Raw genomic sequence first — 27,734 nt, 5'->3', positions numbered from 1 at the left:
TGACATTCATGTTTGGCATCAAGATTTCAAGTGAAACAGAACAGGAAACCAGATAAGAAACAAAAGATTCATTCTCAAGGCAGAAGTGAATTTTGTAGGTTGAATTCTCAACCTACAAAACTTTCTTTTTTGTTTTTCCAAGAGCAAAGCAGGATGAAAAACAGAACTGCCACTGCACATAATATCTTAAACACTAGAAATTACTTTGCACAAACATTCATCAACAAGATCTGCAGTCCCAGCGTAAACAGACAAAAGTCAGAATATAAAACAGCCAGTAAGGTCTGATTTAGCACCTCCAGGTTGATTTACACGGTCAGGAAGGTCGATAGATTTCACCCCAGCTGGAAATTGTGCCGAGTCAGGGAACCTCAGTGGCATCGCCTCTGTCACCGGGTCGCTCTCAGTCCCTCGTAATCTTTGAGCCTGAATGTTCGGAGAATCAAATTACCTGCGAGGTGTTGAGGCAAAATTGACCTGGATGTATTTCTTATGAGCAGTCAAACAAATACTGCTAACAGTAGCTAATATATATATAAAAAACATCCTGTGAGAGCTACATGTGATTTCATCTGCTGAAAATATGAAAGCTTTTTCACAATCTGTTGCGGCTCAAGTCAGAATCCTGTGGTTATGAATTCAAAAGCCTTCATGGAGCTTTTTTAGCAGCTCTCAGTAAAATAACAGTTCAGAAGGATAAACACCACAATTCGTTTTACCTCGGGGTTTGCTGTCATACCTACATGTGAAATTTATTGCTTTTCATATTTTTGCAAATATGTTACCACCTTGAATTTGGCAAAGCAGATGCGGCCTTCGTTTTCTTTTTCACACGACTGTGTGGATAACCTCGATTATTTCTACCCAGGAAAGCCTGATATTTGCCCCTGCTTGTTGTGGAAGTTGTCAACAGTTTATCCTGCATGATGTCAGAATATGCAGTCTTTTCACCATCATTATAAAAACTGTCGGTGACGCACTTTCTCTTTTTTTTTTCCACAGCGCCCTCTGCAAATGATGGAGAAAATAATAATAAAAACCCAGCTTGGTGCTGTTTTGCTGTCATTTATGATATTACTCTTTTTGCTTTAGACAAGGTCCAGAAAACACACACAAGTCCCCCCCCCCCCACCACCACCACACACACACACACACACACACACACACAGACTCACTCGACAACAGTGAAATATGTGCAGAGAAGCTGACAGACATGCTGAATGTGAGGTGTGCTGCTTATGTTTTATTGATTACGTACTTAAACACTTTTCAGAGTATGAAGGCTGAGGCTTTTTAAAAATCTGTTGTTATTTTTACACTAAAACAGCTTCATCACGTCGCTCACAAACAGTCAGGAAGGCTTTGGTTTTACGCTGCGTCATTGATTCCAGAACAAAGTTTTCGCTCTGTTGTTAATGTCCTGTTGAAACCCCCCTGCACCCCCCAGTTGTGTCTAAGTTTCGGCCATCTTGACCCAAACTGTCCCCGACAGAGGAGGATCGGTGTTGGTGTCCGCAGTGAAGCAAGTTTTACATCACCAGTAGCTGAGAGCGCATCGACCGGGAGAGAAGCCCCAGATTCCAAATCGAAACTTTCAGTGTTGACTGAAATTAGCAGCTGCTCACACTGAGAGACAAAATGCCTTCTGGAGAAACATTTCATGGCCAGACAAAGGAAAAACTGGGCCAATTTGACCACAGCAACAAACACAACAACCAGCAGAGACAAACAGTTGAGAATCCTTCACCAGCTTTCAAGTGTTGTGCAGACGGGACTGGGCTGTTCGGCTGGTGGTGATGGTGGCATTTTAAAATGAGCAAAACAGACAACAATTTTATTGATTGATTTATTTATTTTTTCTTTATTTTTTTTCCTTTGGAGCCCCTTTGGTTGCACTTCTCTGCATCTGATCTTCATGAGGTCCACACACGCTGAAAATGTACACAAATCATATCACAAATTCAAAATAAAATAACTTCACAACAGATCAAAAACAAATGAATTGTACCCTGATGAAAAACATAGAAAAGCATAGATAACCAATATAAAAGTGATATAAAGTAAAGAGGAATCATTCACCATAGTTGTTTTTCTTATCAAGTTGTTCTGTCTTGTATCATATTTTTACCGTATCAATAGTGTGATGCTTTGGTCATGAGTTGCTTAACCATCTACAGCAGGCAGTCGGTGCTTTGTTTCAAAACCTTGGAGAGCAAAACTGCTCCAGCCTCCTTTTCATGCAATTTGTTAAAGTTTTCCACTATAAGTGTGCAATCACGACTTGTTTTGTTTCTCAGCTAATCAAAAGGTGTTTGTCCCTGAGAAGCTTTACAATGCAGAACTTATTTGTGTTACAGTTTACCTCCATCTCTGCCTCAAAACCCTAGAATTTTATGACAAAAATTTGTGCTTAAGCTATAACTACTGAAATAAGCTCATTTCTGAGGATGGGGGGGAAAGTTATTAACAGAAGTAAAGCTATTATTTTTATGATAATTACTGCAGAGGTATTCATAAATGTTGAACTAAATCTTGAACCACATGTTGCTTATTTGGATTTTTACAAAAACAGACCAACACAAAGTGGCACATGAATTGAAAGTGGAAGCAAAATCAGACAGGGTTTTCCAAAGAGCTTTCCAATGAAATTCTGAAAAGATTAGTCTGTTTGCAGTTTAATGTCTGTATAAATCCAGATGTTCTTTTCAAACTTTTCAGGTTTGTTAGAGAACAGCAGTGGGCGAACACGAAGACCAAAGAAACAGCCTAGACCGGCCACGGATGAGGTTGAGGAGAGGTTTAGAAAACGATGAGGTTATACAGCAACATCCCAAACGCTGAGCAGCCGACTGAGAGCTGGCAATTGACGCAGTACGGCACAGTTGCAAACCTACCAAAACGGAGAAGGTGAGCTGACAAGCTGTGCAAAGAGAGGTTCAGAGATCTGCAGAGAAGCAGCTCAGGCTGTCAACAGGAAAAGCACAAATTGCACCTGGCTTCCACACAAACCCAAAGAAGTCCTGTTTGCACTTTGCTTCAGGTCATGCCAAAGCAAACTGGTAGACAAAATGGATTCTGGTCAGATCTGAAATTAAACGTTCAACCAGCAAAACACTGCGTAACACTGTGTGCTGAGAAACTAACACAGCACATAACCCTGGACACACAGCTGCCCCCCATTATAAAAACATGGTGGCAGATCCACCACTATCTGGGCTGGGGGAGGCTTCTTCTTAGCGGAGACAGAGAAATGTCCAGAGTTGATAACAGGACAGATGGAGCTACGGCTGGAACAGCAAAACACTCCAGGTTGGTCTAGCAGGATAACAAAAGCCTGAGCAACAATGGAATGGTTTAGGGCATTTATCGCATCGTTTATCATTTATCGCAATAAAATTCTCATGATATTTTGATTTATTGTTGTCATGATAAACTCTAATAAATGATGTTTAAAAAAAACTAAAATTGTCAGGTTTGTTATTTTTACGAAGCGATAAATAGCTTTATCATAACTTTTATTGTTATTGAAATAGTACCTCAAATTATCGTGATGAAACTTTCACAATAAAGTCCGTATCGCGCAGCCCTTGGTTAAATCAAAGAATATCTACTCCTCAGAGCTGCAGGAATATTGTTGTTCTATTTAATCCACCTCCATTTGAGCTATTTTTTAAAATGGTGACAATTTCAATCTCTAGTGTACAAAGGCAATTAATTTTCCAAAACACAAACAGCTTCAACTGCAGTGAAAGGTGGGAAAACTTAACATTGACAGAAGGCTGAAATACACATTACTTTTAGTTGTTTGTTTATTTGCCTTTTTTTTTTTACTTGCAACACATGTATTACTTTCCTCCTGCTCCAAGTAGGATCTGCAATGGTCACAAAATTTAAAATCAAACTTCAGTGAGTTTGAATACTTTTCCAAAGCCTTCTAAATGTGCTGTTCACTGTATTTTGGGGGATACAAAAACCCAATAGGTATTTTTATAGCATGTATTTATTGCAAGTAGATGTAATACATTACTGTCCAGTATAACACTGTTGTTTCGACTACTTTTCATTTGCTTTTTGTTTGTTTTTTTTCCTCCCCCTTGCATTTTCTTGACTTCTTCCAGCTGCAGCTGCGATACAAACAAAGAGGAAAGAAAAAAAAACTAATCAGTTGAGGTTCCGTTTTTGTGTGGAGAAAAAAAAAACACGAGTTTATTTCAATTAGGTGGCGTAAAATCTCAGCGGTTCCCATCTGAATCGTTTTTTTGTTTTTGTTTTTTTGCGATTGCTGATATAATGGAAGTCCCTTACGAGCTCTGTTTGCTGCTGCGAAGTGTGTGTGTGTGTGTGTGTGTGGGGGGGGGGGGGGGTGTGTGGGGGTGTGTGTGTGAGGGTTGATGGGGAAGGTGAGCGGCATGGAGAGGTGGAGGAGGAAGAGGAGGAAGAGGAAGGTGGGGGTCTCCTAGCATCCCTCAGCTGCGCGCGGACGGACGCAGCTCGCAGAGGAACGCGGCTGTTTGCACGTTCACTTTATTTATTGTCGGTCCAACTCTGACCTCACGCAAACGGTGAACAAAACGACTACATGGAGAAAGGTATCTATGTTTTTTTTTTCTTTTAAATGACAGTTTTGCCTGTATTGTATTGTTTTGTGTTCTATAATCACGTTTTATTCCACAACGTATGTAAAACAATAAATCACAGGCGCTAGCTTTGCCTTTCACGTTGGTTTATCGAGCATGTCAGAGTTGTTATTTTCGCAGTTAGTGTTTTCATGCGCCTCTATATTTTCTTCTTTTTTTTTTCATTTATCAACAAGTGGCGTGATTTTTTTTTCTTTATTAAACTGGTTGTGAGATATTGAGAGTCTTGTTTCTGCTATCAAGAGTAAGTGTAATTCCGTCTTCAATTCCTTCTTCGCTTAACCAGGCAGTAAAAATATACTCTCACCAACCACTTCATTAGAAACACCTGTTAAAGCAGTGAGTTATCCTGTCTCATGGCTGCAACTCGTTTAGGTTCTAGATGTGTGGAAGAATCGCTGAAGTTTAAACCAAGCATCAGAATGAGAAGGGGGGGGGGAAATGACATTGAAGGCTCAATGTCAGACACATTTCAGAAACTTCTAGATGTCTCTTGCAGTGTACGGGAAATAGTTTGAAATATCCAGTGAGCAGCAGTTGTGTGGAATAAAATGCAGTGTTGTTATATGCCAGAGGGGACTGGTTTTTGGAAACTGAGGCTGCAGTTTAGTCAGGCTACCAGAAGTGTGAGAGTAACAGATTGAAAAATGGTTGCCAGAGCTGATGGGTCTCAATTTCTGCTGTAACATTCAGATGGTCAAAATTTGGCGTAAACAACATTAATGTCTGTAAGCATAATGTATTTTGTGTGGGGGAATTTTTTTTGTACACACATTGGGCCACTTGGTACAAAACGAGTCACGGCCTACCTGAGTAGTGTTGCTGCTCATGTCCATCCTTTCATAGTCACATCTTCTGATGGCCACTATGAGCAATATAATGGACCGTGTCCGAGACTTTAAACCTTCTCAAATTTGTTTATGGAATATGACAGTCAGTTTATTGCCTTTCAACAATCACCAGACGTCAATACAATATAATAGAGCGCATTTTGGAATGTGGTGGAACATCACAGATGTGCATCTGACAAGTTTCGGTAACTACATGATGCTCTCATCCCAATAGTGGACCAGAATGCCAGAGGAAAATTTCAGACATTTTTTTAAATCTATGGAAGGAACTATGAAAGCAGATCTGAAGGTGAAAGGTGATCAAGGCGCGCCTGACTAAGGGGACAGTGAGTGTATATCACTGGGTAGTCACTCAGACGTTCATGACTGTTCAATTATCTTAAAAGGCCACAACATGATGCCTTTAGGGACATTAAAGTGCAATGTAGCAAGCTAACCCTTCATTAGAGTTTCTATTTCTCTAATATTTGCATATTAGTAATGTTAAATCATACACAGCCTTTCATAATCTCAGGACGCATTTCTCGTATACACATCGTGTTATGGCCAAAATGCTCTGCGCTGTAGTCTGCATTCACATGTGCATTCAAACCGCACAAGAGTTCCCTTCAACCAAACCGAGACCAAGGTTTGTAGGCGGACCAGAGTTCAATTGCGCATTCACACCACCGCAAACAAACTGGATTTTCTAGGCAGACAGACTGGAGTTGTATTAAAGCAGATTAAAGCAGAGCTGGTGTGAATGCTTCCTAAAAAGTGAAACTGACAGATATTGTGATGAGTTAGAAAGAGCGAGGTCGATTTGATTAAATCCAGAGGAGGCAAGTGGGAACAGAGTGTCAAAGGAAAGTGAGAGAAGATGGGTTTGTGAGATGAAAAAATGAGTTAACCTACAAAAAAAGTAGATTAGATAGAAAAACAGGATAAAGGAAGAGGAGCAGACCAGTCTTGGGACCACTTTCACTTTCACCACTTTGATTCCTCAATTGACTTAGTAGATCATTTCTCACTCTGTGTGGTCTTCAGGTATTTTTTCTAAACGGGTAGGAAATCACAGATGAAATGTCACCAGTTCAGCTGCGTATCCACGGTGATTTGCAGAGAATGGATCATAAATTTCTCACTCCAAACTCTCTTCTCTGGTCACCTTCTCCTGCACTCTGGTGTAGGGCTGTTGTGAACAAATATTTTGGTAATCGAGTAATCTATCGATTATTCTTACGATTAATCGAGTAATCGGATAAAAAAAAGATAAAATAAAATATTGGTAAATCTGGCATCACACCAGTGTTACTATCAGATATCAATATCAGTCCAATTTTTCATTTTTGAGCTTCTCTACCAGTTACTTTTTTGTAGTTTAGAAAACTAACCTGTAACTATAATAGCTCACTTTCTAAGTTAACCTGAAGAAAAGTTATACAAAAATCTGAAATTATATTCAATTTAATAATAAAGAGGCAGGCTCACAAATACGCTTATAAAAATGTCTATGCTGGAGCTTAGACATTCATCTGGAGTGGGGGGGTTTGGTGGTGGTGGCGAACGTAAGTCCGGGGGGGAAAGACGACCAGTAGACCAGGGGACGAACATAAGAACGAGGGGGCAATACGGGATATTTACGGCACCTTTGTCCGTCACACTAAAAAAGTCATCTACCATCCATGTACCGCCACGATGCTTTCCACCATCTGTTTGTTGAGACCAGAATATATGAAATTTATTGTGCGGTTCGTTCGTAAAGCTATACTTACACTGTAAGCATCAACTACTCAGCCGCCCACCGTGTTCAGTCTATCCGCTCACCTGTATAAATACTCCTGCAGCGCTCGTTCTTCCCACCATTCGCTTTCAACAGCAGCTCCCGGAGAAGAAAGGCTGCCGTACTCCAGGCGTCATGCCAGTCAATTTAAGGATGATTATTGGTCCCCCAAAAACGATGAAGACCTGGGCATTATCATCAATCAATAAAATCCCCACAGGCTGAACTTGGAGATCGGACGTTATGCTGCTAACACTTAGCTTTCGTCAACAACTCAGAGGCGGAAGTCAGAGCTCCGCGTAATGCAAATAATGTTCCGGCCGGAACACGGTGCGCTAAATAATAAACCATAAATTAACAAAGTTTTGAGGCAGGTAAATTTTCCTCGAGGAATTTTAATAATCGAGGAACTCGAATCATTCCAGGAATCGTTTCTGCCCTATTCTGGTGACAAATTAAGGAGACTAATGGGACATCAGGTGTGGTCTGAGAGGGCGCGTCAGCCAGGTTCAAAATAAAGAAGAAAAGGAGATAAATAAAAGAGGTTAGGAGCAAAAAGTAAGAGGGGAGAGAAACTTTGGCTCTCACTTTGATTTTTAAACTGTTAAATGAAGCTGGAATGAAACGGAAAACAAATAATCTCTGGTGACCCTTTTTTCTCCCAGCCTCTTTGACTGTCGTCAGCCACAGCTGTGGGTAGATACAGAAGCTTTTTATTTAATTGCTCAATGTCCACTTAGTAGCTTTTAAAGCTTTTCACCCATTTTTTTTTCATCTAGTCGATTTGGCACAAATTTGTATAGATGCATGTGTGCAGAACATTGTGTGGGAAGGCCAAAATAATTGTCGCAGTTGTAGAATTGAACAGTTTATGTATTGTTTTCTCTCATGTGCTGTGGTAAAACATATCAAATATATATTGAGAGTTCTACTGTTTGTTTTTTTTCCCTCCAGCTTTTGAACAACGAACCACCCTTCGGTGACGGTGTTTACCGTTTCCACCGCGAGATCAGCATGAAGATCTAGTGGGAGTATTGATCAGATTGTGGCAGATCTATGAGCCGCCGTCAGTCTTTGTAATAAAAAATGTGAAGGCGGCTGCATGGCTGTAATGAAACTGGATCCAAACACTGCAAATCCAGTAAAGGGATTGCAACAAACGCGTTAGACTCGCCTGGGGAATAAGACTGATAAGGACTGACTGATACACCTGTTAGCTGATGTTGTCTCTTTCGTAGGCTACGTGCTTTTTCGTTCTTGGATGTAACGTCTTCGAACTCGCTTGCTTTGTCTTCTTGCGGCTAAAAAAATCCGCCTCGCATGGTAAACCTTTTTTTTTTTTAGCTCTGGAGTAGACATGAACTGCAGTGACTGCGTAATCTTTTGGTACTGCATTTTCTGTGAACGCAACAATCCTTACAGTTGCTCGTAAAAGTCGGTGTGTTTGAGAAACATGACCCCACTTCTCACTGTTTGCTCTGCCAAACGGAACTCAGTTTCTCTGATAATGAGACTTAAGTAGAGCATAATGCTAGTTATGTAAATAGTGGTTCTATTTACAGCACCTGGCAAAAGTATTCATAGCCATTGAGCTTGTTTCTTCACTCTGCGATGCTAGAGCATTTTGTCACGGTACGGCTTCACATTTCAGCTGTATTTTACCAGAACTTCCCAGAAAGTCGCAATTTTTTTTGTTATGCGCTCCCCAAATCTAAGGAAGATTGACAAGAGGTTCGACCGCTAGACAAAAAAGACACTGTAGGAAATAAAGCAAAAATGCACTTTTTGACCTAATATGTGCATGAAAAAAACAACAACAAAAAAATTAGCCTGCCATCCCTGCAGCATAGTTGTGGTAGCATTATGCTGTGGGGAGGCATTAAAATGCATTAATGCATTAAAAGATAAAAACAAGCCGATCCTGGAGGAAACCTGTTAGACACTCCAGACTAGGATGGAGACTTGTTAATTAACTTTACTGGATTATAAATTGTCCCAGAAATTATTGCGATAAAACAATTATATTGTCATTGTGAGACCATTTCCAACTAATATATTTATAATCTCAAAACAATGCCTGTACATCTAGGCCTGTCACAATAGCACATTTTATAGAATTAACAATTATCCCACAAATTATTGCAATAAATAATAATACTGTTTTTCGCAGTAGGCAATGCACAACATTGTTTATTAGAATCATTTCTGGGGCCAACAGTAATGTTGTTTGAGACCGTTTTCAATATATTGATAATGGCATAATAATGCAAGTTTGTCCTCTCAAAGACTAATAAACTTTAATTTTGTGCAGAACATTTCACACTGGAACTGGAAGACATGTTAAATACCCCAAATAAAAACCACAAATAAAACAGATTATGGAGTTTCTGTAAAAAATATTGGCTTTCAAAAATATTAATCATTAAAATGGAAATTGTCAACTTAATTGTAATTTGTAATTTATTATGCAAATAATTGATTAGTTGCGTATCGCAGGCTTAGATGGAGATCCATCCTCCTGCAGGAAAGAAACTCTTTACAGCCAGAGCTAGACCAAAGCTTCATGTTAGAATGGCCCAGTCAAAGCCCTGTGCAGATCATACTGAGCCTGATTTATTGCACTATGTAAAAAAAAAAAATCAGTCTCAATATGTTTAGAGCTCCTAGAAACATATTTAAAAAATGTTGGTCTTTAAAGACCAAACTGATAATCATCTGAAATGTTTTTGAACTGCAGGTTACAATCTGAGAGGTGGATTTCATGCAGTGCAGGTCCATTGTTATGTAAAGCGTATCCATGCAACCCATATTTTTCAGACCTGTTTCCGTCTCTCAGAGAATACCTGCTAACAATAAGCCAGAGTGTCTAATGTTGGGACTAATCAAATTAACAAAAGCAGCACTAATTGAACCAGGCTTTATGATTCATAAATCACCAGACGCTGTCATTTTTCCCCCCGAATTGAATGAAATGTGCCATTAGCAAAAATCATTATCAATGCATTGGCATCCTAGTGGTATTTTACTTATACTTAGGACATAATTAGTCACGATGCATAAATTAATTTCTCAGAATAAATACATATCTGACAAGCATTTGTTTGATGTTGAGTGTGGAGTCAGACTGTGTCTTAAAGATTATGAGGAATTATGCAAACATCAATAAAATGGGCAGTCAGGAAGCGGCATCGATTTGCATTATTGTTCATGGAAAGAGGCTTCCCAGAAACAGAATTGATATACTGCAAAAAAATAAAAAATAATAAATTCATCACTCATTCGTAATTTTTGAGGGTTTTTTTTCCTAGTCAGGAAACAGTCTTGTTCAAGATCAGTTACAGCTTTGATGTCTGATTTCCATAGACTCCCATCTGTAGCAAACAAAGCAGAGCTCCAAACAATATTATTTTGATGAAACAGTTCATTCTCTCTGAGCTGGAATGTTGATTCAGAAAAGTTCAGAGTTCGAACCATTCAGCTGCCAGAAAGACATTCCTATCCAAGAGAAGATCATTAAAATATCCATATAAAAATCCTAACTGGGGATTAAATGAGCAATAAGAAGAATAGATTTGGTTAAATATTTCTCACTGTGATGGAAATGAACATTTCCTGTATAAGTGTCCCACAGCAGTACCGCTGGCTCAGTTCAAATAAACACTCCTGTATTCAGTGCGACCTCGGTTGTCAAGAAACTCATTTCAAATGTAGGTTTTATATGAAAGACATGCAGCTTGGTCATACAGTAAAACAAGTTGTGGACGCAGTAAAACTGCTGTAACAAAAGGTGATGTGTATCTGCAAAAAATATTAATACCCCTGGAACTTATTGCAGATTTCATGTTAACAACCTGTGAGAAATAATGCATATTTTGATGTTAGGAAAAGAATAGGCTTATTTTTTCTTAAGTATTAAAATCTAACAAAAAAAGGCCATATATTTATATTTAACCTCCAGGTTCAATATTTTTATTTTGCAACATTTTCAGCTTTTAAGGTGATTTCTACTTGCGAAGTAGCTCAAGCTCAGTCAAATTGGACGAAGAGCATCGATGACAAAAAACACAAACTGTGTTCAATTCAGGTCTGGACTTTAAAACATGATGTTTGCGGTCACAAGCTTTTTTACTTGACTCATTTGTTGATGCAATATTCTCTGAAAATGATGCCTCATAGACAGATCTCATCAATGCCGGTAGAGGTGAACCTGCTCTGCAAAAACATCTTCCAAATTATTAATTTTGATTGAAAGGAGACGTGCAATCTGTGAGGAGTTACAGAAATTAAGTGGTCCACGACCAGGCATGTATGAGAGACAAAGAGACGCAGTAGATAAAGTTTGGAAGATGGAGAAAAGCAGATAAAAAAGATACAGAAATGAAGAGATACAGTTAGAGTACATAAAAGACGAATAAAGAACATTTTCAATTTTCCTTGTAAATCTTCTGTGAAAATGTAGACATCCAAGATGTAGCTGTTAAATATATTATTACCTTGTATTAATGATTATTACATTGATTGCAGCGATCAATTGTTCTGCAGGGTGATCGCTGTTATTAAAAGAAAGTAGGGTTGCATCGATTCCAGTTTTCTAGCTGATGATCAATGATCTTTATAAAGCCACCACTGCCAGTTGTGATTTTGGAAGATACACATTTATTTTGCTAAATATACCAAAACAATGACTAAGTTTCAACAGTGGTGCTGACAGCTGTTAACCCGGTGGGCAGGTCTGCCTGTCGGTCAGTGAATGGTATCACTTTGTAAGTTTTGGCTGACCGTCGATCACCCAAATTTATGTAAATTGGAGCTGATCGATCTGTGTATCCCCAAAACACAGCAATAAAAAAAAATTCTTTTAAAGTGTTTGTCTATAGATCAGAGCTGATCTCTGCTCTACTTGACAGACCTGTTAGTTTTAATTAAGTAAAAGGGGCGTGCCATATTTTTTGGAACAATTTTGGAGACCATGTCTTATTCCATTTCCACTTACACCACTTTGTGTTGATTTATCACATGCAATCCAAATGGAAAATACAGAAGCTTGGCACTGTATTATTGGTTTATATTATATACATTTTCAATCCTGGGTTCTGACTTGTGAAATTACGAGGGTATAAAAACTTTGGGTCCAATTTGTAAAGCTGATAATTCATTCCTCATTGCTTGACATAATTATACAAGCACCACCTAGAAAGAGACACCATTGTCCTCATGCTTTCCTGCTTTCCTCCAAACATGCTACCAATATTATCTATATGTTATTTCTTACTAAAACCGCATCTATTCAACAACACTTTTTTTCCCAGACAAATGTAGCCTCAAATAGAAGCGAGAAGAGCGCCACTTAGATATAATTTGAGCATGCTGCTGACGTTTTCACAGAAAGATGGTAATGTATTCACCAATAATTGCTGTCCCAGTCACTCAAAACAGCCAGCATTCATTTTCAAAATGTTTCCTTTAATCACCTTGCAGTCAAACAAAGGCTGGAAATTGGATATGTAAACTTGAAAAGTGAGGGCTGCGCTCCTAATGGCTGCGAAAAATCCTGTTTGTAAAATTTGTGACAGGATTCGAAACGTTAAAAATAGGTGAGGCATCACAGAGGGGAATATTAGTGTAATACCTAATAATCTTGCACAGCTTTATGCACAGTGGTTTTGCTTTGAAGCAATAAAACAGTGTTGCCGCGTGTTTATTACTATACTATTTTTAATATTTGTGATGAATCGGGACCAGATAGGCCAGTAGAACGCCGCCCAAAGGCTCACGGGGAGACACAAAGGTAATTCTATTAACGTTTCACGCCACCTTTTTTCCCCATTATAAACAAATGAAAACTGTGAAAAAAACGTTTTCAATTATTTTCTATCTACCTTCAACAGAAGCACATGAGGCAAATTTAGCATCCAAGATGCATCGCTCACATGTCCTATCAGACAAGGCTCAGCTTTGCCTTTGTGGCTCAGTGTAAAGGGGGGCAGAGTCTCGAGTCAGCATTCATTCACGTTCCTATTTATCTCTTTGATTTGTTCCACACTAGGTCTTTTAAGCCTTGTCTTGACCTTATTTTACCATAGCAACATCTAAATGGATATTTCTTTTCCTGGATCTGGTCGTACAATGCGGCTGACACTGGGAGGAGATTCATTTTGGTTAGAAAGATTGTCAGTCTGTTGGTGTTGTGTTTCTCTGAGATTAGGATGGGATGGTGTAGCAAAGAGAGAAAGAAATGTGTGTGTGTGGGGGGGAGGGGGGTGCGAGTGTGTGTGTGTTAATATGCCTGCAGCGTGCAAACATATCAAATGATTTCTACAGTTCCAGTAGAAATCACGTTATATTTATGTCACATAAATTTTGAGCTTTTATGGTTTATTTGATCTTTTTTTATATATATATAACCTCATATATACCAAAAATGAAATGCATACAATAATAGGGTATACATTTACTATTATGGCTAAATGCCGATTAGAAAGTCACATCTTGACAACATGATTCTGTAAGCATTGTTTAGCATGTTGTAAAATTCTTGCTGGATATTTGACCCCTTTATGAAACTTTGTCCACTGGTACAATTAACTTTATTTTTCACATAAGTTAAGGGTGCCTACGTTTTTGACTGAATGGCATTTGTTTAACTACTTCTCTTCTTTTAATCACTCAAATAAAGGCAATGTTGACGTCTAAATGTTTAATTAACAATCTAGTAAACACAAGTCCTTCATTTAAATCAGAATTACTGAAGAAGCATTTGAAGAGCTGTCCTAGAGTTTTTCTCTAGCTTTATGATGTGAAACAATTAGATTTGGAAATGTATTTCTTCTACTTGTATTTCTGTTACTAATTTTTACTCTTTTTTTTCCCTTAAGCTTTAAAGTGCCATGATTTGCACATAAGATTTTATTTTTGTGAGTTTTATTGCATCATTTTGTACAAATTCAATCAGATGATATGATCAGTTACTCAGTACTTTGCCTTTCTACTAAATTCTTTACTCTTACATGATACTTTTTTTAACTTTTACTGAGTATATATTTATCTATACATGTGAATATATGTGGGTGTAAGGATATATACGGTAGGTATATTTGTCTATAAGCTCAAGTATTAATTAGTGCTGTGCTTAGTTTTCCTTTCTCTTTTTCTAACCAACTAAATGTACTTTTGCAGTGGTATCCAAAATCTCTAGGTTTAACATTCTGTGATGGTCTTTGTTGGTTGATTTCTTAACATTGCTGTAGAGCCACAGTTAAATGGCCGTATTGATTTACCAGGAGTGTAGACAAGGGGCTACTTGCTGTAAAATGATTGGTTAATTGGTTTTACTGTAGTACTTCATTCAAGGTATCCCTATATAGAAACAATCAATGAAAATGCTGCTTTCATTAATGTCCTGTGTTGGTGTTTCTGAATGATTTTCTAATCCATTTGAACTGTGTGACCTCTTCTTTTTTGTGCTTTTTTAAAAACATATAAAATATCTTTATCTCACCTCCTCACTAACAATCAGCATTATTGGCTTATAATAAATGTTTTTTCCAGTGATCCTTTGCTTCATTGTCAGATTGATGCACCCTTTCTCCACTCCATTCACGTTTTTTTTTTTTTTTTTTACCCAAGACAAAGGATCATGAGTTCCTCTAATTATCTCATCAGTAGTCCCTGCTCTACATCACACCATCCAGATTCCAATCATCTCTCCCACTCCCAGCCCCACAGCCACCAGTGACTCATTTGAGGGGATTTTTCATCCAACGTACGGCATCATCCTGTTTAAACAAATATGTCTTGAGGGGTTGGATCACCAGAGGTACCCGTTTTTTTCCCCCAACCTCCTTTCCATTGCAAGCTCTCGGCAAGTAAATCAAGATACTCATTTTCTTTCTTAGATTTTCTAATTGCACTCATAGCAACAAAGATGGTGATGATAATAAAACTAAACTATTGAATTTGTATTGAGCTGTGTGAGTTGGTACAACGGTTTAATTTGTTTAAAGCTAGTTTTCAGCTGTTTACTTTTGGCATGTAGTCCTCTGTTCTCAGGCCAGGATCCTATTTCCTCCCTCTGATCATATATTTTAATCCAAAGAAAAGAATAAAGTTAGATGATAGGGCCAAATGTTTGGGGGGGCATTGCTCTGCAGTCATATTTGCAAAAACAATAAAAATAAAAACCTTTAAGAATGTGGTAAAATGTACTTGCATGGAGGCATTCATGAATGTGCATTTATTACTGTTTGCATTGCAAATCTTATAAAGAGAGATAATTAATACAAGGTAATAAGGGCAGTAGTTATTCATTAAGGTGTTTCAGCTTAAAATGTATGTAGTTACTTTTACATTTAGCATTTCCTACAAAAAAACCCAACAATTAATCCCAAATATTTTAAAGTAACATTTCTGTTTTAGTGATTAACACTGTATGAAATATTGACTTTTATTGTTATACTTCTGAAATATTGACTTTTTTTATTGTTATACTTCCCTGACCCAGTCCATCTCCTGCAGTGTAATTTATGTCCCCTTGTACATTTACCCCATATCTGCATGTAGCCGCGGTTGTGTAATTTTATTTTCTCTCCATAGGTCGGTGCATCCTGTTTCCAACGCTCATCCAATTATTAGTGGTTACTGTAAGGGATGAGGGTGTGCCTGTGGGTGGCATAGTAGTTATTAAGAAGCAGAGGATGGCTTTATAAACAAGTCTTCTGCTAATCAGACTAAGTACTTTGAGTGGTTGTGTCGTCGCCGGTTTGTTTTTGTTGTGACGGAAGGAGGGCCGGTGCAGCTGATCAGCGTTTTAGTATGCGACAGGAGGCCCCACAGAGATGACAGCAAACTTTTTCAAACTTTTTTCCTGATGTAACATCAACGTCTCCCTCGGTTATTTGTCATCTACAAAAACCTGATCTATATATGTTAATATTCACTGATTAGAAAGTTCTTATGAATGCGTTGTGCTACGATAAAAGACTAATTTGGTCAATGTTAGGCATCAGGTAATATGTACTGCATTCAATTAAAATAGTGCAATCTAGTTTATTGGCTGTATTAAAACTTTAAGTAGGCCAGACACTCAAAACATAACTCTATGTTTATGTTTTATGTTTTGTTCTATGGCAACAAGCACATGGGGCCCTGCTTGTTGCCAACACCTCAGCAACTTCAGTAAATAAGAAATGAAAACAAAAAATCAATTTCTAACACTTTGAGACTCACATTGGGAACGTTCCCAGGAGAGTAACTCTTTCTAAAGTAATAAATGTCAATTATTCTCTGATTTCTTCTTTAATTTCTTCAGACCGACCAAGGATATGTTGGTTGTTTTAGATTTTTTTAGACTACTTCCTGTTTCCAGAAATAAGTTGGTTAAATAAGTTTAACCAACTTATTTATTCTACAGCCCTTGCAGTCATCAAGTTTGGGTTTGGTTTGTTCAAATTGAACTCAGCTGTGAAAAAGTTCTGCTTAATCGCAATTAATTCATGATTTCGGACTTGTCCACGGTGCAGGTTGTTTTTTTTTTTTTTATCTGAATGAAATCATAATTTGAAAACTGCAGTTTGCACTATCGCAGGTTGGGGAAGGCAAAAAACAAAAACAAGAAATCAGCACAAATGTACACAGCCCTGTCTCCGATTGATTTCCGATGCTGTAATATTCTGTAGCATGAGCTTAGTAACTTAGAGCTGCAATGTACACCCTGTATAAGTGCTACACAAACATGGGAATAGTGCAATTATAACAATAAATTCATATTGAGCATGTTGACTTCAACATGCTGAAAGTTCAAGTGGCTCACATGGGAGTGATTTTCCTTTGACCACTTTTGGGGACAATCATAGACTGTACAGTATATGATGCATTGAAATGTCAGTCTGAGACTGACTGGTATGGAAAAAGAAGAAAAACAAGGTAGGGACAACATTGTCCGTACACAATAGAACAATGTAATGAAGACCTTTAATCCAAACAGGGGGATGCGATATAAAACATGACCTCACTTGTCACATAACACAATTTACTCTCTTGATTTTGGACCAACATCCGAAGATTTATAGATACTCCATGTTAGAATAATAATAATAGCAGTTTTAGGGAGCAAGAATTTAATATGGTCTCCTTTATTTGGACTTTTTGCTTGGAAGGCCTGGAACCCACCTTACCAATCAATCAATCAATCAATCAATCAATCAAATTTTATTTGTATAGCACATTTCAGCAGCAAGGCATTTCAAAGTGCTTTGCATCATTACAAACACAGAAACACAATGCAAGATAGAATCAACAATCAAAACACAGCATTAAGTCAAGTTCCATCAATAAATTTGTAATTGATTACGTTTCAAATACAATTCTAAACAGGTGAGTTTTTAGTTGAGATTTAAAAGAAGTCAGTGTTTCAGCTGTTTTACAGTTTTCTGGAAGTTTGTTCCAAATTTGTGGTGCATAGATGCTGAAAGCTGCTTCTCCTCGTTTGGTTCTGGTTCTGGGGATGCAGAGCAGAACCAGAACCAGAACCAGAAGACCTGAGAGGTCTGGAAGGTTGACACAATAAAAGCAGATCTTTAATGTATTGTGGTTCTAAGCCGTTCAGTGATTTGTAAACTAACAACAGTATTTTAAAGTCTATTCTTTGAGCTACAGGGAGCCAGTGGAGGGACTTTAAAACTGGTGTTATGTTCTCTATCTTCCTGGTTTTAGTGAGAACGCCAGCAGCAGCATTCTGGATCAGCTGCAGCTGTTTGATTGATTTGTTGGACAGACCTGTGAAGACTCTGTTGCAATAATCAATACGACTGAAGATGAACGCATGGATGAGTTTCTCTAGATCTGGCTGATCAATTGATTTACCAATCAATTAGTATATACAATAACTTCAGTTAGCCTTTATCAAATCTTCGACTAAATATCAAGTTACATTTTTGATGTAACAAGCCCTTTAGAAGGTCTTCATATCTCAAATGTTCTGAATGTTTTCTTTCTTCTTTTCCTTATAGGGCTACTGATGTGTCATTGATGGGATCCCACAGGCTTGACTAAAGTGTGATAACTTTTAAAACCTCAATGGAGCTCATCCAGGCCACCCAGGTTTCCCTAGTGCCACAGGAAGGAACCACTGCAGCCTGGAACAACAACTCAGTCCTTCTCTACTACCGCCCCTTGTTCTCCACCGTCCCCTACGCACCACTTCCCAGCATCAGTCAAGCTGAGGAATCTTTCCTATTTAACAGCAGTTGTTTAAACTCTACTAAAAGCACACCCACATCCCTCCCTGGGTTGGCAGGAATCTTCATTCCTCTTATTTATGGCATAGTGTGTATAGTTGGCTTACTGGGAAACACTCTGGTCATCCACGTCATCGTAAACTACACCAAGAATGAGTCGGTCACAAACATCTACATCCTCAATCTTGCCATCGCAGATGAACTTTTTATGCTAGGTTTGCCCTTTTTGGCTGTGCAAAATGCTCTCCTCTCTTGGCCCTTTGGCTCACTGATGTGCCGTGTTGTGATGACAGTGGACGCCTTCAACCAGTTCACCAGCATCTTTTGTCTCACTGTGATGTCAGTGGATCGATACTTGGCTGTCGTCCACCCAATCCGGGCCTCCTGGTGGCGACGCCCCCATGTAGCAAAGGCTATCAGTGCCACAGTTTGGCTGGTGTCCTTTGTGGTGGTGCTGCCGGTGGTGGTCTTCGCCGATGTTCTGAAGGATGATGGGAACTGCAGCATTGTGTGGCCTGAACCAGCCGAAGTGTGGAAAACATCTTTTATTGTGTACACGTGCACTGTTGGCTTCTTCTGTCCTTTGCTTGTCATCTCTTTATGCTACCTGCTGATCATCGTCAAGGTAGGACCTTTGCCTAAGTTCCTGCGCTCCTTCAAATGCCCACTTCTTTAGGTCCTTTTGGAGTTAGTAACTTATAAAATCAACAATTAAGTCATTTCACTAATACTTTATCTTTTAATGCTTAAATAAATTGAACAAAAACACTGCATAAGTAGACCTAAGCTCTTCTACTACTTCAAAAGAAATTCAAGGGTAAACATTCAGAGCACCATTAAATAACTCAAGATTTGACTCTTTTCAATGTCGCTGTTTATGTCTATGAAATGTTAATAACATTAACGCTTTTGACATAATTTTGGGTACTATAACTTTCAAAGAATATGTTGGAAAAGACAAAAGAATGAGCTTCCCAGTCCAAAAACATGACTGCTGGGTTGATTGGTCTTTCTAAATATTCCTCATTCCACATCCTCAGTTACATTTTGAATGAGTGTAGTAAACAACAACTTAGTTAAGAATAAAGTTGCTTGATTTTCTTTCCTTTTTCCTTCCAGGTGAGGAATGTTGGGAGGCGGACCCAGACCACATCCTCCAGACGCAGGAGGTCGGAGCGAAAAATCACACGAATGGTGGTGGTAGTCGTAGCAGTGTTCGTTTTCTGTTGGCTACCGTTCTATGCCCTCAACATCTTAAACCTGCTCGTGGTCCTGCCCGGAGACTTCAGGGGGCTCTACTATTTTGTTGTCGTGCTTTCATATGCAAATAGCTGCGCCAACCCCATACTGTACGGTTTTCTGTCAGACAACTTCAAGAGAGGCTTCAGGAAGGCCTTGTGCCGCGCTTCACGCAAGGTGAAGAACAATGAAAAGGCTGGCACCGAGGTACAGCGGCCGACGGAGGAGTGGGGCGGCATCGTACTCCTGTCGCAGAAGAGAATCACCAACATGCATGGGAAATATTGTGGTGAAAATGATGTACTGGAGGAAGTGGTTGGAGCAGAGGGAGGCTTGCAAATGAGAGAAAGGAGCAGATTGTCACATAAAGGACAAAACTCCAAAGCAGAAGATGGTGGTAAATCCCCTGTTATACAGGAAGCTAATCCTGAACTGACTCCAGGTGATGATGCTCTTGCGGTAGCTCATTGTAAGGCCAATAAAAGTCAGAACAGGAACTCACAAACTGAAGAAGTCACAGACAAAAACTCTGTGCTCGAAATTAGCTATCTGTAAGAGTTGATGACAGGGCCTTCCATTTACAAGAATGGGGCCTCTGTACATTTACATTGTGCAATTCTTTAAAGTTTAGAGACTGTCTGTTTTGATGCAAACGCTTTTATACGTGGTGTAACTAACTTTGAGGTGTCAGCCCATCAAAATCTGACATAGGACCTTCATTTAAATGTGTACAACATGTTGAAAGACCCTCATTTTGGGGAAACTGGTTGAAGTTTTTCAGTTATTGCTGCTGGCTTTTACTTTTTCCTGGCCTATTGCAGTATTATGATGTTCCTGAACATCTGGTCACCAGGCTGATGAAACTTCTCACCTTTATATGGGAAAGGCTTTATTACAGCATGTATTGCTAGTACTTTAAAGGTGATTTTAACTTTTAAACAAGGAACAACTTGTGCTGAAAGGCTCATACACTGTATGAATCATGTTCTCTGTGGTAGATGGCAGATAATGATTGACCTGCTGTGAAATGGAACAAAAATGTCAAGTGTTCAGCTGCTAAGTCCTTTAACAGTAAGTATTCAGTGTACGGACATATGAGCGTTTTGTGAAACAGCATGCAGATTGAACTGAGCATTGTTAAATATCAGGCATATATTTTCCCAAAAATCAACTAATTGCCATAATTTATGATGAAAGATATGTAGTAAGAGTAAAAGTGAGCCTCTAATACGGTCACTTAGTCTGTTTTCCTTCAGGTTGAAATGTTTTACATGATATTGCAGTAGCATACCTTTAATGTTATGTTTAAATATCCTCTGTATGATTGTGCTGAGATAAAGGCGCTTAAATAATTAAGTGTTGATACATAATTAAGCTTTTAAAGCTTAATTGATACAGAAATGTTTACTTCATTATAGCCTGGATCAGTTTAAATTATTTCAGTGTAATGGTCAATATAGTAGTATTGTGTGAAATATGTATTTTATTAATTATTTAAAACTTAGAGATCAAACCAAAATTAACATATTGGGTATAAAATATGTACTGGACATTCTGTGTGAATGGTGAGAAACAAAATAGTGTTTTGTGTGTCGACATTGCGCTCAATAAATGGGAGTACCTTGTGTTGTAAGCTTTGTCACTTTAACTACTTTTAAGCTCAGTGGGCCAACATTGAATATAACAAATGACAAAGCACAAAATAATTATTTTAGAAAAATGTATTTCACATTGCAGCACAAGAAGACGGCAATAAATCGTTTCCAACAGGTCAAAGCAGCAACTGTTTAATTTCGGAATGCTGCCCTCTAGTGGTAAGAAAGCATATTAGGTCGATTGATGGTGTTTTAATTTCACAATGATCACGTTCATCTATGTTTTCTACAGTTGGGTAACAGTTGCATTTTTGTTTCTTTTTTTCACATTTACCCATCCATCTATTTCTACTCAGGCACAACATCTCCTATCCACTTGAGGTAAGGTGGGTTGCCCTGCTCAATAGGCAGACTGATGACCTCGGCCACCTCGTAGGGATGGTTAGAGCTGGTGAGAAAAACAACCATTTCATTTACAGTCAACACATTGCACGACGCAGAACACATCAACACAAGTACTTAAGGTTGTACTCTTTGACTGCATAAACGATGGCAACTAATGGACCAGATAGAAGCCATAATTATCCTGTTAGATTTGACTGCAGCAAACGGTCAAAATTTGACAAAAACTTTTAAAAAACCCACCGGACATATTCAGCAAGCGCAGGCACTCTGGAACTTCTTGTTTTGATCATCTAAATAGGAAAGACACGACGTCATATAGATTTTGTAAAAACATGCTCTATATTGGATTTTGGACACAAACGTTAACGGTGTCAAACTGCGGAGCATGAGCTAATAACAAATGAATAAAGTTTGTCCAGCTGTTTTTTTTGTTGAGCAGAAAATATTAGCAAATTGTACTGTAACTGATTTTTTTTTTATCTGTTACATACAGTATAAATATATTAGACATATTTAAACTAGTGTAAATAGGGTTTATCTAGCTTCTGAACACATTAGGCTCCATTTCAGATGACTTTGAAACCATCTGCACTACACCATCCTCCATTTACTATACATAGCCTCACAAACACCAAAATGATGCATTTGGCTTTAAAATCAATTGCATGTGGAGATCAATCATGAACTAGTTTCCGTCTGTAGAAATAATCTGACATAAATAACATGCTGCCATAAGTTATTAGTTATTATTATAGTGTGAGTTAAAACTTGATATTCTGCAGGAGAAGCCATTATGGAAGTGTTTTCATGACGCCTCATTAATCCGAACCCTAAGTGTAGTATAACAGATGTCTGATTTTGTAGACATTAAGAAATCAACTCTGACTTGTTATTTTTCTCATTATTGTGGCATTTAGCTAATAGAAATAATTTTGATGATTTTGGCTGACCTAAAACCAGAGAGGTTTGGTCAGATTTAACTTCTTTTTATCCATAAATAAGACCAAACCTCTCTGAAGTTTGGTCAGAGAAGTGGGTTTGAGATTAAGGTCACAATGTGTTATGTGTCTTCTTTTTCAGAGTGTGTAACCTTCTAGTTTAAACTTTATTTTATCACAAATTTTGTATCTTCAGATTTTAGATTAGCATTTCCTTTCTTTTTTTCTAACCAACTAAATTTACTTTTGCAGTGATGTCCAAAATCTCTGTAGTTTTAACACTGTGATGGTCTTTGGTGGTTGATTTCTAAACATTGCTATAGATCAATGTACTTTTAATGTGCTACAGTTTCAATTCCAGTGTTGATTTTAATACTGTAAGTCCGAGTCAGCACTCACCAGAAGTACTTCATTATCCTCTTCTATCTTTCCCTGCCATTCATATCTAGAAAAATACATAAAAGACAAGGCCAAGATTATTTTTTTTAATCAATAGGGAGAAAAATATGTTACAAAAACGTCACTTTTATAGAAAACTTAAAGACAATGAGGTGAAAACTTACACCGATTTAATCGCTGGGACGATGTTCACACAAGCAGCCAGTTTCCTTTCCACAATCCCTCTGGGGGATAATTGAAAACAATAAGCAACTGTATACATTAAAGGGTAAATATTTAATATTACACACAAATATATATGTGAAAAAAATACAACACATTGTCAACTGCGTGACTAAAAGAGTTTAAGCTTTTTATCCATAAATAAGCACTATATCAAACTATTGAGGACAGTTTCATGAGTTACTGACTCAAACGACCTTTTTCTCTAATTACTAGATCAGACATTTAGAGCATGGGCTCACCTAGCCAAGTCTTTAGCTACAGTGTCATTTGGACAGGTGACGAAAGCAGCAGAGTGTGTTCCCGACATGTACGTCTCGGATGCCATGGAGAACGCTCGCAGTCCAACAGTCCTCAGCAGCTGGAACATAAACACACTCAGGAGCGCCGTCTGAAATACCCAAACACACACAGCCAGGAATAAGTAGAGCCCCACTTAAAGATTATTACTATTGTCCTGCAGCATGACTCAGGTGGGTTTGATATTAAGGTCCCAAACTGAAGGTTAGACATTCTTCTTCTAGACCTTCTGGTAAAGCAGGTTTCGTTACGTAGAGAAAGTACTCCAGTTTAATAACTGATGCTTCAGTGTAAAGTGATATTTGCACTGCTTTCGATGTTCTGGGTTGTTTTGTCACTTCCTGGATGAGGTTTTGATAAAATTCTGGTCAGCTAGCTACTCCTGGAAAGATTTCCTATTCGATCATTTTGTGGATGTGGCTCTTAGTTGCTCGCATCCCTTCGGATGGCTTTGTAACCCTTTCCAGACTGGTAGACGTCAGTAAGTTGGTTTCTAGTCTACTCTTGAATTTCTTTAGCCTGAGTCATTAGTGTTAGTATTTGAGCTCTTTAGCCTACTTCATGCTTTCAGAAAGGTTTTATGTTATTTCTAAGGGTGCACAAAGAAATTGGCCCCAATTTTTTTTTGTTACTATTATTTTTTGGGATATTGATCAATCCCTACATGAGTAACCAATTTTATAGTATTATAAGTTACAGTAAATATAGTGACTTTGTGAACAAAACCTGTATTAACAAAAATAGAAATCAACAAATCAGGCTTTTTAAAGATCGGTGTAATTTCTTAATTCTAAAGGTCAAATTTCTCACCTCAACACCGGGTCACGTTTTCATATAAGACTGTTTTGGTTTCAACAGCCTTTTACCCAACATATGAAATCACCATTTAAAACCTGTTTTAGTATTTACACAGACAATCTCTGTCTAATATTAAAATCTGCTTGAGGATCCAAACTATTTCAGTGTTATGGAGCCTTGGCTCCATACAATGTGGCAAAAAGAAAAAAAGAATAACATGGAGAGCAAATACGTCTTCAGCTCACCATGACGTAATTCATGTATGAGTTCAATTAAAGCTAAAAGGTCACAATTAGTCCATTCTCACCAAAATCAGAGCTTTTAAGGATCCACTCTGGAATGTCTCCGCGCCGGTCGCTCCACTGCGCATCACCTGTGTACATAGTAACAGTTTTCACACACACGTTTCTTGTATCACAATCTTGTTTTATTTGCTAATGCGTACTTTCTCAAACCGATTACTTCCGACAGTAGAACAAGAAATGAGTTGCCAATCTATGTGACTGCTCAGGTCTGGGTCCATTCACTCCCCTTTAGGTCTCATTCATAACGCTTGAAACGGAGTTATGTCGCTTCACAAGCCTGAAGCTTGAAGCGAACCACAGCGGTTAGTACTACATATTCATGAGGTCGAAAACTACAACACAACACATGAAAAGGGCGCTAATTTTAGACTTACGGTCGTTGCATATTAACCCCAAATCAGTGGTAAACTAAGGATTCAAATATGACAAGACGTAAGATAAACAGTTCAACAAAAAAACAAAACCCACTGACGACAACAAGGCAAAGAGAAACTAGAGGACACCGCAGCACTACATTCATACTTTTCAGAAAACGAAACATGTTTTAAATATATTTTTTTCTGTGTTTCTTGAGCAACTTTACCTTACGACAGTGCCACTCTCCCCCTTTCTCGCTGCCGCAAATTGTGACAGTGGTATGTTTGTGGAACTGTCGTAAATCAGCCGTAACCTGCTCTCTCTGTAAAAGCTATTTTCACATCAAGGAAAATAAGAAGTTTTAAACATTTAAATTGTTTAAAAGTGAACGTGATTTTTTTAAGCTCAATGACGTATGACGGTATATATTGTGTTTATGTATAGTTTTGCGACATAAAGTGTGCCCGCATAAGGCAACATAACGAGACGGATGGACGGATGGATGGATGGATGGATGGATGGATGGATAGATAGATAGATAGATAGATAGATAGATAGATAGATAGATAGATAGATAGATAGATAGATAGATAGATAGATAGAATAACTAAAAGCTTTACACCATGTATAAAAACTAGGCAATATGATTGGATTGAATTTAACATTTTTTTTCTTTTTTTTTATGCCTAATTACAATTTTAGTAATAGCAAAAATGGCATATTTTGCCTTACATTATTTTCACAGTTTTAATATTTGCTTAGTCATAATTATTAGACTATTTTTATGATAAAAAATTGGTTTCTATTTATGCCATTCTATAAACAGTATGATTGCTTTAACGGAATAATGTTAAAAACAGAATCAGAAAATTGATTTGAAATGGTTGACACAAAAATGTACATTTTAAACAGTGACACAAAATCTACTAATAACTGATGAAACTTGCCTCTGGCCAGGTTTGTTTAGAAATACTCAAAGAAATATAAGAAGTATTTAAAAAATTACAAGAGAAAACCAACACTTCACCAAACGGCCACAAGATGGCAGCTTTTACTCAAAGATTTCTATCTTTTTTATTTTATTTTATTTTATTTTATTATTTTTTTTTAATAATCATGATGTCCTTTATGGTAGCTTGCTTATATCAGTTATATTCCTATAGATACGGTGAACAGGTTTCTGTTTTGAAGTGTTCCACGGCGTCACGCATCCAAAACAATTTATTTGCGGTTGTGGATTTGCTCCTGCTCCTAAAAGCGACAGCCTGAGTGAATTCGCCCACGCTGCCCTGTCTTTGGCTTCATCCTTGATTAAAGAAGAAGACAAGCATTGCACCTACACTGGTGTTTACACACGCACACACACACACACACACACACACACACACACACACTGGCATATGCACAAACATTTCATATGAACCACTTGGAAGAAGACAGGCCTGAGCTGCAGCTGATGTAAGAAGTGAACCAGGAACTGCTGGACACACATGAAGATGAAGCGGGGAGCGTTAGATGAGCTCGTCAGGGTTTTGCAACGAGGAGCGTTGGTGGTGGTGGTGGTGGTGGTGGTGAAGATGGTGGGTGGGTGGGGTAGATTTGTTCCCATGGAAACTGTGCAGTCAGCACATCTGTACGGCTTATGCGCTGTCCTTTCCTATTGGAATCCTGCGGCCTCTCGCCACCTCAACCGGACATGACAGCATGCTCTCACATGCAAAAGAAAAAAGAAAAAAAGAATAATAATAATAAAAGAGCAAACACAAACTGTCAATCCACGCATATTCTCGCCAAGAAAGCATCCCCTAACTTGGCGCTTCGAATCCGGAGGATGTTTCTTTTACAAATTGAAACCGCGCCTGTGTGCATTTATTATAGAAATATAGCAAAGAGACCCAAACTGCCAGACTCTGTTCCTCCAGCAGGCTTTCTCTCTCATTTTGCTCCTGTCCATCTCCTTCTTCTACCTCTCTCTTTTGCCCCTTCTGCCTGAAAGCATGAGGAGAATCAATATGTTTTCAATTTGCAGCAGAGCCTTCCTCCTCTGCATTCTAATAAGGCTTGACTAGCCCTTTCACTTCCGGAGAGAGACGGACGAAGAAACAGAGAGAGAGAGAGACCAGGAGTAGGTGAGGCCAGACTTCAACTAAGGGACGTTGAAGCCGAGATGTCAACTTCCGCTTCATAAAAACATGGCAATTTCGAAAAGGTTATAGCACCAAAAACAGATTTGGTTCTATGGATGAGGTGCTCTTTTTTTGGCATTGTCGAAATTGATTTCTTTTGGAAAACTGCAATGGAAACGCTTTCTTTTTTGCGACACACGAGTCACATGATCAACAACAGGATGTTACTACTGGCGGAAAAGACGAAGAAGACAGGAAGTAGTCGGAGGACCATGGCGTGACATGTTTTTAATTATTTATTGTGTGAACAATTTGATTCTCGTGTGATGTTAATTTAGTTTCTAATTTAATGGAAATGGCCCAATTGCAAATTTGTGGGCTTTTTTTTTATATCGACAAAGTTTTGCATTTGTAATGGAAAACGTACAAAAGCAGCTACCGTCCCCTTCTTTACAAGATGGCACATTAAAACAAGAGGCTTTTCTTCTTCTTAAGTAGCATCACATAAATTCATCACAAGATTATTTAGAAATTTTGTGCTATATTTGTGTCAAGTCAAAACAGTG

General features: G+C 38.2%; 2 protein-coding genes across 6 annotated transcripts; one reads left to right on the top strand and one right to left on the bottom strand.

Moving 5' to 3' along the window:
* The first annotated feature begins 4,118 nt into the window (after positions 1-4,118).
* On the top strand, positions 4,119-21,541 carry LOC116720683 (somatostatin receptor 3). The gene is made up of 3 exons (XM_032564072.1): positions 4,119-4,589; positions 18,257-19,109; positions 19,604-21,541. The coding sequence occupies exons 2-3, from the start codon at positions 18,324-18,326 to the stop codon at positions 20,276-20,278; spliced, it is 1,461 nt and encodes a 486-aa protein (XP_032419963.1). The 5' UTR covers positions 4,119-4,589; positions 18,257-18,323; the 3' UTR covers positions 20,279-21,541.
* LOC116720684 (protein CutA homolog) lies at positions 21,430-25,380 on the bottom strand. Of its 5 annotated transcripts, none has more exons than XM_032564073.1 (8): positions 25,269-25,320; positions 24,826-24,968; positions 24,688-24,753; positions 23,525-23,673; positions 23,225-23,284; positions 23,061-23,106; positions 21,964-22,013; positions 21,430-21,766 (listed from the first exon to the last, which is right to left on the bottom strand). In XM_032564073.1, the coding sequence occupies exons 2-8, from the start codon at positions 24,901-24,903 to the stop codon at positions 21,667-21,669; spliced, it is 549 nt and encodes a 182-aa protein (XP_032419964.1). In that variant the 5' UTR covers positions 24,904-24,968; positions 25,269-25,320; the 3' UTR covers positions 21,430-21,666. The 5 variants fall into 5 exon arrangements, with proteins under 5 accessions (XP_032419964.1, XP_032419965.1, XP_032419967.1 ...); XM_032564074.1 differs by having other exon boundaries at positions 23,525-23,643; positions 25,269-25,319; XM_032564076.1 differs by lacking the exon at positions 24,826-24,968 and having other exon boundaries at positions 23,525-23,643; positions 25,269-25,380.
* Between the last annotated feature and the right edge of the window lie 2,354 nt (positions 25,381-27,734).

This window comes from Xiphophorus hellerii, chromosome 5, assembly GCF_003331165.1.
Source record: "Xiphophorus hellerii strain 12219 chromosome 5, Xiphophorus_hellerii-4.1, whole genome shotgun sequence".
In the NCBI taxonomy this organism is placed as follows: Eukaryota; Metazoa; Chordata; class Actinopteri; order Cyprinodontiformes; family Poeciliidae; genus Xiphophorus; species Xiphophorus hellerii.
The sequence above is the reverse complement of the archived record's forward strand: the minus strand, read 5'-3'. Positions and strand labels throughout refer to the sequence as shown.

Coding starts and splice junctions, on each gene's coding strand:
- LOC116720684 (XM_032564073.1), bottom strand. CDS start 24,903: ATGGACCCAGACCTGAGCAGTCACATAGATTGGCAACTCATTTCTTGT. Junction 24,754..24,825: donor GAAGTAATCGGTTTGAGAAA/GTACGCATTAGC, acceptor CTATGTACACAG/GTGATGCGCAGTGGAGCGAC. Junction 21,767..21,963: donor GCGCTTGCTGAATATGTCCG/GTGGGTTTTTTA, acceptor TTTTCTCACCAG/CTCTAACCATCCCTACGAGG.
- LOC116720683 (XM_032564072.1), top strand. CDS start 18,324: ATGGAGCTCATCCAGGCCACCCAGGTTTCCCTAGTGCCACAGGAAGGA. Junction 19,110..19,603: donor ACCTGCTGATCATCGTCAAG/GTAGGACCTTTG, acceptor TTTTCCTTCCAG/GTGAGGAATGTTGGGAGGCG.